This window comes from Podarcis bocagei (assembly GCF_964188305.1).
Source record: "Podarcis bocagei genome assembly, chromosome: 14".
Taxonomy (NCBI): Eukaryota; Metazoa; Chordata; class Lepidosauria; order Squamata; family Lacertidae; genus Podarcis; species Podarcis bocagei.
Window position 1 is genome coordinate 37852088 of NC_138139.1, and position 13717 is coordinate 37865804.

A 13717-nucleotide genomic window follows, 5' to 3' on the forward strand; every position below is an offset into this window, starting at 1 on the left:
ACAGTGCTGAGGGATTTGTGAAAGTGTTGGTTTTGAACTATTTTTGTATGGTATGGCACTAGAAAGGCTTAACCATTGTTTGAGTCACCACCTCTTGCTTGTTGTTGGTGGAAGTTGGGTTTCCACACACTATATCCTTTTTATTATTTTGAGAGTCAGGAGGAAAAACTCATTTTGGTCCCTGGTATATCTTTGTCCATGGTTGCCCTGCCATCCAGTAGGGTACATAAATTTCTTAATGGGGTTCCATGGTGGCGGTGGAGTAGAATATGTGAAGGCAAACTGGTGTATCAGGACTTCTTAAAGTGTTGACCCTATCAGGGGAGGTGTCAGAGTCAAGCGTAGGTTAGCAATAAAAAATACTCTGCCAGTGCAGTTAACTTTTTTTTTTTTTCAAAGAACCCAAAACAAAACAGGACTAGGCATCCCAGCAATTCTTCTCCGCAGGTCTTGCTCCAATGAGGTGGTTGTGAGGACTGAAGTTCCCCACCTTCCTACCACTCTCTAAGGCTCCTCCTCCTCCAGAGTCTTTCCCAAGCAGTTGCAAACTGCATTTGCGCACAACCAGACTCTTCTCTTTTCCATTTTCTTACTTGTTCTAGGAGACCTGGGTAGGGGGAGGAGTTGGTCGCAGCAGGAGGGAGAGACTACCTGGACTCTTCAGCAGCCCATCCCAACTGCCTCTTTTGCCCCTCCTCTCCAGCTTTCTCTTCAGCCTGAACTGCTCTCTGCCACAGCCTCTTCTTGCTCACTAAACCTCTTCTCCCTCTGACCACTCATCACCATCAGCTGGTGCCTCCCACTTCTCCTCTGCACTGCATCCAGCAGTCCATGACTAGAGGTGCCATTTGGACCTCTATTCAGGAAGCAAATGTCTTGGGTTGGCACTGTCTTCATCTTCATCAATGTCTTCATCAAAAAGTAATAATTTTGAAACATCAATTCATTATCAGTAGTGCCTTTGTGGGAAAACACTTTTTCCTCCATGTGGTAACAGGAGTCTATGGGTGCGCTGTAGCTTCCAAGTGCTCATTCACAAAAAAGGGCTAATAATTCTTATCCAGTGTATGGAATAACAAAAAACCCAAGCTCATTGCTCTCTTTTTGTAATGAAATGTGTAAAATACGTCCTTTCCTGTGCAACAGGAAAAGGAAAAGAGAGTCGTGCTCTCACACTTTGTGTGCCTTGTTTGCTTACTATGCTTATATTTAGCTTTTCCTTGCCCCATTTTATCCTGTTTTTCCTCACAACACTCCTGGTTACTGTTAGCCTCTCTTTAGATTTATTTATTAATTAAAATTTTAAGTTGCTTTTAATTTTGAAAAACAATCCCCACCCAAGCCATATATTGCTATACACATGGAAATGTTGGAAGTGTTGTCATGCTCTGCAGTTTCTGTGGTTGCCTGTTGGCAACCATGCCAGCTGCAGCATGAGAAACAGCCGACAGGCTGTGAAGTTCCTCCGCTATTAAACTTGCTTGCAGCGAGGTTTAATGGAGAGAGTGGAGGTGCTTCACACCAATGGTTTATCAAGCCACTGTATGGAGTACCTCCCGCCTCCATTGAACACGCCTGTGTCAAGGTTTAAAATAGCAGGGAAGGCCCTTTGCACCTCTTACTTCCTTTAATGGGATGGACTTGGGGCATGCTCTGGAAGGACAGTCAACAGGGTGGGTGAGTTTTAAGGGGAGGAGATTTGATCAAGTGTGGGGGAAGCGCAAAGGGGTAGGCAGGTGGATGAGCAGGGGTGGTAGCCACTAGTAAAAAATATAGTGATGAAATAAGTCGGGAGAATAGAGGTTGAGAGAGCTATAGCTTTGTCTGTGGGTACGCAGGTATTAGATCCATCACCCTGGTGGCAAGATGTTGTGACTCATTTCCCAGGCCCATATTTGCCCATGAGCTCCCTCTGCTGGCAGTAGAAGTGGAAGGAGCAGATATTGCCATGTGCATGCTGGGAGGAAAGCCGCCTAGAGGGTAAAGATGTCTGGCAGCCTCATCGTATTATAGGCTGTTGTGAACAGTAAAGAAAAACAGAACTTGTTTTTAAATGAAGCCCATTTAATGCACACAATTGTGGTGCCAGCCATCTATCGGACTGGCACTTGTTATATGGACTGAAGAGTGGAAATTACTATATACCAAGTTCCCTTTGGGAACAGCCTTGGCGTTGAAAATCTTCCATGTGAGCAGCTTTGTATCAACCCCTTTCATTGCAAAGAACCGCTATTGCTTGAACATTTCTCTTATTTATAGCTCATTTCTTACCACAGCTCATTTCTGCCTCTCTCTCCAAATCCTGGTGGGTAACTGAATAAGCTCAACAGTGGCATTTTTTCTTCTCTTCCTCATTTCTTTATTTTTACTGTACTAATTGTTGGCTTGCTCTTTTCCCTTCCAACACAAATCTTGACACTAAAGGTTTTCTTCCCCGCCCCCACATAAGAAAAGGCACCTGCCTTTTCTCACATACCTATTTAATCCCTGATGCTGCCCTTATTTTCAGAAAGTTTGACTCACTAAGGTGTGAGTCAAGGAAATGGAAGCAATGTGGGCCTGCTTGAAATGCTTACTTATGTGGCTAAGCTAGATGGTTGGTGGCAGTGTTAGGCCAGGCACCAGGCATGTTTTGCTACTGGTGCGGGTCCAATTGTGAACATGTGGAGATCTCTGGATGCCTGGTTGGCGACTGACATCTCCATCTGGCAGGCCTCTACAGCTTTCTTAAGCGGATAATCAGGAGAGCTTATTTATTGCATTTATCTCCGACCTTTTTCCTCCAAGGAGTACATGGTTCACCCCATTCCTCAGTTAATCCCTACAACGACCCTGTGAGGTAGGTTAAGAGGCTGTGACTGACCCAAGGTCACCCAGTGAGCTTCGTGACTCAGTAGGTGTTTGAACCCTGATCTCCCAGGTTCTAGTCTGACACACTAACCACTACACCACGGTGGCTTCATAGAATGCTTCTGCTATGGGGCAGCTCTATAAATATAAGTAGGTAAATAAATATGAGGAAAGTAAAATGTCACTTAGAGAAGGGTCTGAAATATTTTCATTGAAGCTTGAATTTGTTTTCTTCTGGATTGTTTCATTTGGTAATTTAATGTGTTGTAAACCGCTTTGAGATTTTTCCTTTAAAATATAAAGCAGTATAGAAATTAAAAACCACCACCACAACAACAAATTTCACTGGAAAAAGGTGTCCACACATTCTGTTGCAGCAACCATAACCTCAGTTTAAGGTGCCATTTGGCGATTAGCTTATATATCTTGAATTTCTAACACTGGTTGGTGGCAAACCTGGGTACAAGAATTTGGGCTGCTGCTGCAAAGCAAGTAGTGTGTACGTTGATGCCACCAAATTTCCAAGTGGAGGAGTAGTAACACTGAACTTCAGTGGTGGCTGCTAGAGGTTTAAGAAGCCACTGAATCTGCTGAAGGTTTTCTGCACTTTTCCAACTCCTTTCAGCCGAGCTGGTCCATATAACTCTTGGAAAGGAAGGAAGGAAGGAAGCAGCAGATGGAGTGCAGTCTCTTCCATGATGATGCTGTTGTTCTTCCTTCCATCCATCCATGGTGGTGAAAGGACAGGTCAAACCATTATTATTTTCAGCGTGGTCAAGCTTCATCTTCCATTTGGGTCTGCTCATGAGCAACAAGCTCATCCTGCCTTTAGGGTAGCCTTTCTCAACCTGTGGCAAGGCCAGAGCTCAGGGATGATGGGAGTTGTAGTCCAAAAACATCTGGGGACCCACAGGTTGAGAACCGCTGCTTTAGGGGAATATGTGCTGCATAGGATGAGTGGTGTAGCAGGCATGAATTAATGAGACTGAGTCTTGCTATATGCATGTGCATTTTATAGCTATATAGAATCAGAGTTGGAAGGTCCACAAGGATTATCTAATCCAACCCCCTGCAATGCAGGAATCTTTCGCTCAGGTTGGGACTTGAACCCATGGCTCTGAGATTAAGAGTCTCATGCTCTACCAATTTAGCTATCCCTCAGGGCATATGCATGATCACAAGATGTTGGGGAAAGACCATTCTACTCATTATCCATCATATGTGAGACATTTTGTTAGTTCTAAGTGCAGGCCCTTTACTGGTTGCAATATTTTTATAAATGCTACCAGAAAATTGGCATTTGGTTCCCCATATTACTTAATACTAGAGCACCAGACCTCCTTATATTTGCATTGGCTACCCCAGTGGTTTTCAAACTTTTTTCTTTCAGGAAACATTTTCCAAATTGTCTTGGTCTGCTGAGGAACCACAGTACATTTACCCCTGAGTGTTTCAGAGGATTCTGGGAGTGGGGTGGGTTTTTGTTTCTTTTAGAAAGTGTTTTCCATTCACACTGGCTAGGCTTGCTAAGGGCCATGTGAGTTTTCCCACCATTTCCTTGCTACTGTGCTGTTTTACAGGGAGGTTTGTCTGCTGTTACTGACCTTCCCACTGAGTTTCTCCCGTATACATCTAAGAAATCTCAGGTTTCCCCAGAAAACAGTTTGAAAACCACTGGGCTGCCCTGTTCCCACATGCAAACGGAAGAAAGAATGGTTAAATTGGCCAACAGAACTTGGGAATAGGCCCTTTATATTATGTAGCCACAGTAGCATCTTCCATTCTCTTTTTCCGACCCCTCACACATTTAAGTTTCTATAGGCTGGCTTCCTTTGAATCAAGTGTGCCATGTTGGTAGGCTAGGGCACCACCTCTGTTATTAAAGGCTTTTAGAAATGTCACTTCATTGGTTTATATCATACCTTACTTCTCTCTCTCTCTCTCCTCTCCCTTTCCTCTTGTTTTGTGTTCTTCTTTTTCTTTTTTCAATCAGCACCAGCTTTCCTTTCTCCAGTGTTGGGAACTTTTACGCCAGTCCATGCTGCAACTCCTCACCCTTGCGGGCCGACTGCTCATGCCTCTGGCTTGGACCTAACCTATAAATCTTGGCCCAGCTAGGGTTGAGGGGAGCTATGGGCAGCTCAGCCTCATCACTGGCCGCCGAGACGGAGTCGGACCATGGTTTCACTGGCCCAACCTACCCAGGGCACCTGGCTGCAAGTTGGTATAGGAGTAGCCACAGTGGCCCTGTATGGGAAAGTGCCCTTATAACACGGCAGCATCAGCACGTGAATCACCGGGCACGAAGGTAAGAAAGCAAGGGAAAGAGCTTGATCTCATACCTCTCAGCTCGGTTTGAAACCTAGGATTGTATACCTTGGGGTCTTGTAGGCTCTAGCCATGGTCCACATGAAGCCACACCAAAATTTCCACTAACTTCATCTTAGCTAGCTTTCACTAACTGCCATAGTTGTATCGACAAGAAGCAAAACCTATCTTCTGTTCATTGATCAATATCCATGATGTCATCCCCCCCCAAAGCAAAAATAAATAATCCCTTTTAACATTGAGACGGTGGGGCAACTGAATTAATAATGTCACATCCTCAACTTGCTGCTTTCACAGACACAAAAACTGCAAGTTGTGTGGAGCGTTTTGACACCTACCCTCCAGTATTGAAGAAGTCATTAGCTGAAATCTTAGTAAAGCCTACCCTGAACGGGAATTTATCCACATCAATCAAGTCAATTTTTCAGTTCATGGCCAGGGAACTAATTCTTGCCTCCTAGGTTTCAGATCCCCATTTTCTAAGGCAAACAACCCAGACTCCAGCCACTGACCTGAGGGATCCTGTGTTGGAGAACACCTTCTCCAGGTCTAGATTTGGATAATGCCACCTGTCATAGCCAAGACTAACAGAATTTATCTTCAAATTGGAAAGGATACACTTAGAAGGTCCCTATAAACCATTAATATCTAGGAGTGTTGTTTTCATGACAAATGTCCCTGACAAGGCAGAACTGTGGAGAGTTAACTCTCAAGATTTTACCCCTTGTTAAACCTACTAATCAAACCACTGGCTAATAATAATTAAAAAATGCTTGTTCACCTCATCACTCCCTCCAATGAAGGTTTGCCTTCATGGTTAGGGGCTCTTTTTTTAGGTTGAGAGGTATGTCGAAAGCATCTAACAGTGTGCTGCCCGGGGAGCCTTGGCTGTTGAAAGCTGCCGTGTTGTGTGTGCTAAGAATATTGGAGCCTCTGATTAATGCTTGCTTTTTATAGCTTTTCTTCCTGCTTGTTGAATGACTGTGTGCCTTCCTTAGCCTGTATGGAGACTGCCATCTGTTTAAAAACAGCAGCTTGCTTCTGTCCCTGAGTTGCTTGGGTTGAAAAACATTTGCTTTGTTTTGTGTGTGTATGTATGCCTCATGCCTGTTGCTTGTGGCCTCTTGCCTGTTGGTGCAAACTCCAAGGATTTTTGCTGCTTACATCTTCTCTAGAGCAGGCTTGGAGGAGTGTCTGTGGCAAATTACCAGTAATCCCACAGTTTTGCACTTTACAGCTTGGTCTTGAATTTCCTGGCAGTGTTTCAGTGGTTGCAACTCTGGCATGTTTTGTATCATGTGACCAGCATGTTGGTAATATTAAGAGGAAGTTTTGTATAACTGCTGCTAGTTCCCTATTATATGCCTTTTGTATTGCTTTCCTTTTTGACTGAGCTTTTAAAACTTCCTTTGATGAAGAGGAAGAAGCAGGACACAGATGAAGTGACAAGTCCTACAGAAATACACTTTTGAATACTGAGAACTGAGATGGGAAAAGCATAGATTATAGGGTATAGCCAACAGGGTAGCAAATAGCAATAAGTTTTAGCAAGAATCCAGGAGTTTTGTCCTTTGTTTTTACAACCACTTCAGATTCCATGAGTTGTTTCTGCTAGTAATTCCAAATACCTAGTTTTGTGTGCTTAAAAACCTTTATGCTGACGTAGGGCATTGTGGGACACTGCAGTTTTGATTTAAAACTGCTACCTGCTTGGCTTTGACAGTTGGTGAATGCTGCCTATAAATGCATCTAAGACTAGTTTACTTGTGGGTGAGGTGTTTAGCACAACTGCTGGGGACAGAAAAAGCTGCTTTGTCTGAGTATTGTATCAAAGCAGAACTATTGATGTAACATGAATTTTCATGCTGTAACATGAATTTTGTATTCATCTTACCTGCACAAGTTAAGGCCAACTATCACAGGGAGGTTTAATTGATTCTTAGCCATCATGGTGGCTTGCTTGTTCATTTATTATGATTTGATCTTGCCCTTCTTTGAAGGAGTTCAGTATCATGGTGGACACAGTGTACAGTACTGTCTTCATAGAGAGCCAGTGTGATGGTGTGGCTTGAGTGTCAAGCTAGGAGCATGGAGACCCAGGTTTAGTTCCCAACTCTGCCATAATGCTCACTGTGTGAATCTGGAACAGTCCATGTCTGAACCTACTTCATAGTGTAGCTGAGAAAATAAGTAAGTCATGTGGGGAAATGGTTTCTCTCCTCATTGTTTGAAAATATGGCATCTATTTGTTCCTTGTATTTAGTACTAGTTGGACTATACAAATTCCTTGTGAGGCAGAAAACAGAAGTAAGGAGAAAGACAATAGGCTTTATATTTGCAAGGCTGGAGATCAGTTTTAGGGGTCAATAGGTGTGGAGTCATTAGAAGTCAGTTTGGGCAATATTAGCTTGTAGTTGGAAGTTAAGTACTCATCTTCCAAAGTTAAGTTCCATATTCAGATGGTAGAATATCATTTTTCAATTGATGGTGTATATGTTTTAAATAAAAATGATAAATAATTGGGTGAGTTCTGTTTGCATTTCAAGGCAGCTGAGATGGTGGTATGGAGTACTTCTTTATGGCTTGATCAAGATCTACAGTGGTACCTCTGGTTACGTACTTAATTCGTTCTGGAGGTCCGTTCTTAACCTGAAACTGTTCTTAACCTGAAGCACCACTTTAGCTAATGGGGCCTCCCGCTGCCGCTGTTCTCATGCTGAAGCAAAATTCTTAACCCAAGGTAATATTTCTGGGTTAGTGGAGTCTGTAACCTGAAGTGTATGTAACCTGAAGTGTATGTAACCTGAGGTACCACTGTATAAGCAATGACTCAAGTTTTTAAAAACCAAGCAGAAGCAGTTTTCCTTTCAACTTTTGTTAACCTGGCTTTTGAATTACTACTGTGCAGACAGTCTGAGGCTGGAGATATACTTGGCTATTCCTGTGAATCTCTTATGATTCAGGCCACCCCCAGGAGTTATTCTGCAATACTAAAAAAGACGTTTCTAATCATTGTTTTCCCAAGGATTCATTAGACCAGTGTTGTGCAGTGATTTCCAGGCAGAGCTTGATAAGGGAGAAGATATTCTCCATTTTGTGTTTGACTAGGATAATGCAGATGGCCTTTAAACAGTTGGGAGGCATCTTCGTTCAGCACAGAGACTGCACTGGAAGCCAATCATGAGCCAGGGGGCAATAGCTAATTTGCATACTTATTGCTACATCATTTGCATGGATGTGGCATTATCCTTGACCCCTCTGTTGGGGCACTGTGTTGCTCAGCTGATACTGCTCATCCAAAACATGGACTGAGACTAGAAGTGCTTGCTAAAGACAGAACACTGTCTATTTAACTTAGTCTACAGTAGAAGATGCCTCTTATTCATTGTGGTGTTTTCCTGTCACTAGTCTGAGGCACTCTGAGCAGCATATGTGGTGTTATATCTCTCCCCTTTTAGACTTAGGTGGAAATGCCCAAGCTCCACCTTTAAATGGTTTTGTTTGAAATTCTGCATGCAGGCAAAAAGAAGTCTCTTTCAGAAAATAATGTATTGGAATATCCCCTATCTCAAGAACAGACTTTCTCAGTAGGCTGTGGACTCTCCTTCATTGGAGGTTTATAAGCAGAGGTTGGCATCTGTCATGAATGCTTTAGTTGAGATTCCTGCATTGCAGGGTATTGGACTAGATGACCCTCGGAATTCTTTCCGGCTCTACAATTCTATGATTCTACGAAAATGAGGGGATGCCCATACTGAGGGGTTGTGGTGGTCTTAAGTGATGATTTACCACTGGTTCCTGTGAGCTGTAATATTCCTGCTATGACACCAGGTTGTTTTTGGCTGTCTCTGATGGCTAGTGTAGTCTTCATGTCAAAGAGAAGTGCAAGTCTCTTCAAATCTTTTCTTGGCTGTTTGCTTTGATACCATTATGAATATTAAATGTAAACATTGGAGAAGTGGAATCTCTTTAGTGTTCTGACATCTCTTGGTGTGAGGCAGTGATTCCTACATTGGATGCCAAAGTTCATTGGTATGCCATGAAAAGACTGAAGAGCACATGGAACAAAATAAGACATCATGTTGGATGCAGCCACCACTGGGCCCCTCAAGGTGAGGAGCTTTTGTGCAGCACTGGTTTCCCTGATGCAGCCTGTGCTGCAGCTCATGGGCATGTGAGCATCCCAGATGAATCAGTGTTGCCTGGAAAGCATGGTACCATCCTGAACCTGACAGACAGGACAAAGGGAGAGGGCAGCATGCCAAGAGAGCAAGTATTATTAACCAAGCTATTCTGCTATTGCAAGGAAGATGCCTGCCCATTGGTCAAAGAATGATCAAAGAACATAGACACTCTGCTTCCACAATACTTCTTTTCTTTTCTTTTCCTTTTTGGAGTAAGATATGCCTCCAGTTTTAATTCAGAAAGAACCAAGCACCTGTGCTCCAGGTATCAAATTAAGTAGAATAGTCTTCCTGTTGAGTCAGAAGTCGTGCCTTTCTTGCACTCCCATTCTGAAACTGATATGTTCACACATGAAATACTTGAATTGCCTACTGAAAAATCTCATTAAATAGATGTAAAATAAATCATCACCAAAGTCAAACAGTGCAATGAACTTGGTCACCTATTGTGTCCTCCCAGTTTTTTAACCTTTAGTAGCCTTAGTCTTAAAACTTCTGGAACCATAAGAGCCATAAACTATTTTTAATTTTTTTAAAAAAAATGGTCGTTCTCATTCTGCTCTGCCATATTTTAAAAAGCTCTTCTGTTGGTGAGAGGGACTATTTCCATGTTTTTCATTTCAACCACCTTAGCTCTGGTACTCTTCATGCATGGCTAAATATTTGGCTTTTATAAAGGTGCTTTGCCTATATCTTAATTCTCTCTGAGCAAATTGTTTTGCACCTTCGTCTGACTTTTAATGTTTATTTTAAATAGCATGAAGCCAGGTACGTGCTCTAAGTCAGGTAGGGCCATTGTGGAACCCATCAGGAGTATGTGTTTCCCTCCCTTCCCCTAAAAACTTTGGAGTACCCAAGTGAATCTGTTTGCATATGGGCAATGCCAGGCAAGATGTAAGCATGCGCAGGGGGATTTTGCAAATCCCTTGGGATATGCTGTAATTGCCAAATGGCTTCTGCATCTCCCTGCAAAGAACTGGATGAACCCGGGGGACAGAGAGTGATTTGAATCAAATTTGACATAGTATGTACCCAGGCTGTGCTGAGTAATCCTGCAATTTTTGATTCTCCAAATGAAAAAAACAAAACAAAACAAAACAAGTCTTAGGATCTAGCACTAAGATCACATGGAGCCCTGGACAGGTCTAGAAAGTCTCACTGTAGCCCACCATGAGTATGTAATGTAACGTGTCACGCCCTAACAGTGTAACCTTTATCTGTACATTGTAGGAGAAGATAGGCAAACTATTTGTTAGGAAAGTATTTCTGCTGTTATTGTCCTCCTCAACAAAGGAGTCTTGGAAAGCTTCTAAGAAATTCCAGCATGCACTTCAATGGAGAATAATACAGTTGTACCTTGGAAACCGAACAGAATCCGTTCCAGAAGTCCGTTCAACTTCCAAAACGTTCGAAAACCAAAGTGCCGCTTCTGATTGGCTGCAGAAGCCCCATCAGACGTTCGGCTTCCAAAAATAGTTCACAAACCGGAATTGCTTCCAGGTTTGCGGCGTTCAGGAGGCAAAACGTTCAAGAACTAAGCTGTTTGAAAACTAAAGTACGACTGTAATAATAATAATAATGGTCAACAAGCCATTGCTTTCATCTGTGAATCACAGTAGTGTCAATTACATGGTTGGTTGGCCTCTTGATCAGCAAACCTTTACTCTTTAAAGCTGTCAAGTTTCTTTGAAATTGATAAAACTTGGTGGTGGCCCTCAATACTTGAACAAACCTGAGACTTCGACGCTTCACAGAGTTCCTACACAGTAAACTGTTCTTATCTCTCAGTAATCTTCTAAAATAAGTATCTAAAAGTGTGGAAAATGAGATTAAGAGTGGGAACCAGTGTGGTGTAGTGTAGAGGTTGGAATGCCACACTATGACCAAGAAAGTTCCAGGTACAAATCTTGCCAGAGCTGTGAAGCTCACTAGGTTCAGTAAATACCTCTTGGTCTCAAGTCAGTCTTCTACACCTTAGTGCTCTCCTGGTGATTTTAGACTACAGCTCCCATCAACCTCAGCCAGAATGGCAAATGGGACAGGGTGTTGTATTCTATCAGCATCTGGAGGGCACCGGGTTGGAGAAATCTAGTCTCCGCTACCTCACAGGGTTACTATGTTGATAATGTAGAGAAGATGGTATGATGAGAACTATTTATGCTGTCTTGAGCTCCTTAGAAGAAGGTCAAAAATACAGTGGTACCTCGCAAGACGAAAAGAATCCGTTCTGTGATTCTCTTCGTCTAGCGGTTTTTTCGTCTTGCGAAGCAAGCCCATTGAAGGATTAGCGGATTAGCGCTATTAGCGGCTTTTAGCTGCTTATCTGCTGATCGGATCAGCTGATAAGCGGCTTAGCGGCTTAGAAAAAGGGGGGGGGAACCAGCAGGAACTCGCAAGACATTGTCATCTTGCGAAGCAAACCCATAGGAAATTCGTTTTGCGAAGCACCTCCAAAACAGAAAACTCTTTCGTCTAGCGAGTTTTCCGTCTTGCGAGGCATTCGTCTTGCGGGGCACCACTGTACAGTGATCATCTTCCCTGAGGCTTTGTTGGGGCAGCAGTCTGAGGTGGCCTAGGAACCTGGGGCCATGTACAAGTCCATTAGCAATCAGGACCAGAAAAAGCAATCCAGGAAGTAGCACCATAAAGCAACCTGGGAGTCAGGGTCAGAGAGAGAGATACTAGAACTAAGCAGAACCCTCCAAAAAGGTCTGGTAGGACTGGAATCACTTGCAAGTGTATTGCATAACTATATTTGACATTTGAGCTTATCACATTGCTCCTTGCTGTCAACTTTGGTAAATGCGGCTAATTTTCAGCTTAAATGGACATTTGACAACGTGTTTCTTGTTGCCATGGGTACTCTGTTGCTCAGAGAGCTGGAAAGTGAACCAGGCACATGTGGAAACCCAGTATTTGAGAGATAGCAGTTTGGCCATCCAGTATGCAAGATGTGGGTGTCTGAAGCCAATGAGTGATGCGCTTCTGCTTAATTTTAATCATTGGCTTTAAAAGTTTCCAGTTCTTGAGAATGTGGCTATTTTTAACATAAAGCTGGGGAAGTTTCCTGAAGAGAAAGTGCTAATGATAAGGCTCACAGGGATGGTCAGAGGTAACGTGTGCTAGTGACTGATGTAGGCTTGATAGTCTTGGAAAACAGAAAGTTGCAGTTCTGTCCACTGATAGGAGAATATTGTAGGAACTGATACCTTCTGAATTGGCACTGAGCATGTTTACACAGCATTTATTTAGAGGTACTGCTCCAGTGCATTTGAATTTTCCACCTGCTTTGCATATCTAATATAATGCAGGCCTTTCTGTGTGTTTCCTTGATTGCTTCTCTGATGTATGCATGTTTACAAACTGCTGAGTAAGAGAAAAGGTTAGTACTTTGCACTCTGCTTATTAGAGGGGAGAGCTAGAGCATCTGCACGCTATGTTCCTGGGTTGAAGCAAAATCATAGTGCTTGCCTAGGGGTTGGCTAGGGGTTGCTTGCCTTTTAGTTGTCAGAGCTATCTCATATCAAGTTGTCTTAAGGGAAATAAGTCAGACAGAGCAAGACACCCTTTTTGCTCAGGCCAGTGAGTGACCTTGAACTTTTATAAGTGACTAAACCGACTGGCTTCCCTATAGTTTCTTCATTTCGTCACTGCTAGGTAGGTGGGTGGCTTGTAGGCTGACTCCCCATCTGACTTCTATCAGTCTTCAGATTCATTATAAGCTTTGAACCCTGAAACTAATTCCTGCCCCCAAGCTTCTTTTTTCCTTGGTCCATCCCCTTTGATGCACAGAGGATGACCTGGACCAGGAGACTCCATTCCCCTACTGGTTCTCCTATAACAGATGTCATGGCTATTTCTGGCTCCTCAGATACAGAAGATTCACTCTGGAGTAGCTCTCTTCATCCCCATGCCATAAGACTCAACAGATGCAGAGCAAGGCAACAGTACTTAAAGGCAGGGATGGGGAACCTGTGGCCCCTGATATTTTGGGCTCCAGCTCCCATCAAACCCAGTTAGCATGGCCAAGGATGATGGAAGTTGTAGTCTAGCAATGTCTGGAGGGCCTCAGATTCCCCATCTGTGCTTTAAGGACACTGACAGCTCTTCAGGTGAAATGGGGTCAACTACTCTGGGACTATACTACCCCATATATCCCATAATGCAGCCATAGCCCACTTTCTTGGGAGGTATGCAACAAAAAAGACCTCTTCCTAGGACATTTTCTATGTTCCTTGTTATGTATTCCACAGCACTGTGCTGGGATTATGAGAAGCTGCCATATCTGCATACTATATGGCTTGCAATTTAAGTGCTTTAGCCGCAGTAGACTTCACAATTTCAGCAGCAGTACT

The 13717-nt window shown here is 43.2% G+C and overlaps 1 protein-coding gene across 2 annotated transcripts in view; it reads left to right on the forward strand.

Annotated features, from left to right (window-relative positions):
- The window catches only part of CAPN15 (calpain 15), a 95496-nt gene that overhangs the window by 26253 nt on the left and 55526 nt on the right, over positions 1-13717 (forward strand). The window contains exon 2 of one of the 2 annotated variants that reach the window (XM_081169840.1): positions 4844-5158. The exons of the other annotated variant lie outside the window; for it this stretch is intronic. Coding sequence (XP_081025966.1) covers positions 4983-5158 — 176 coding nt within the window. The 5' untranslated portion in view covers positions 4844-4982. The remainder of the gene's footprint in view (positions 1-4843; positions 5159-13717) is intronic. 2 annotated transcript variants of the gene reach the window in all.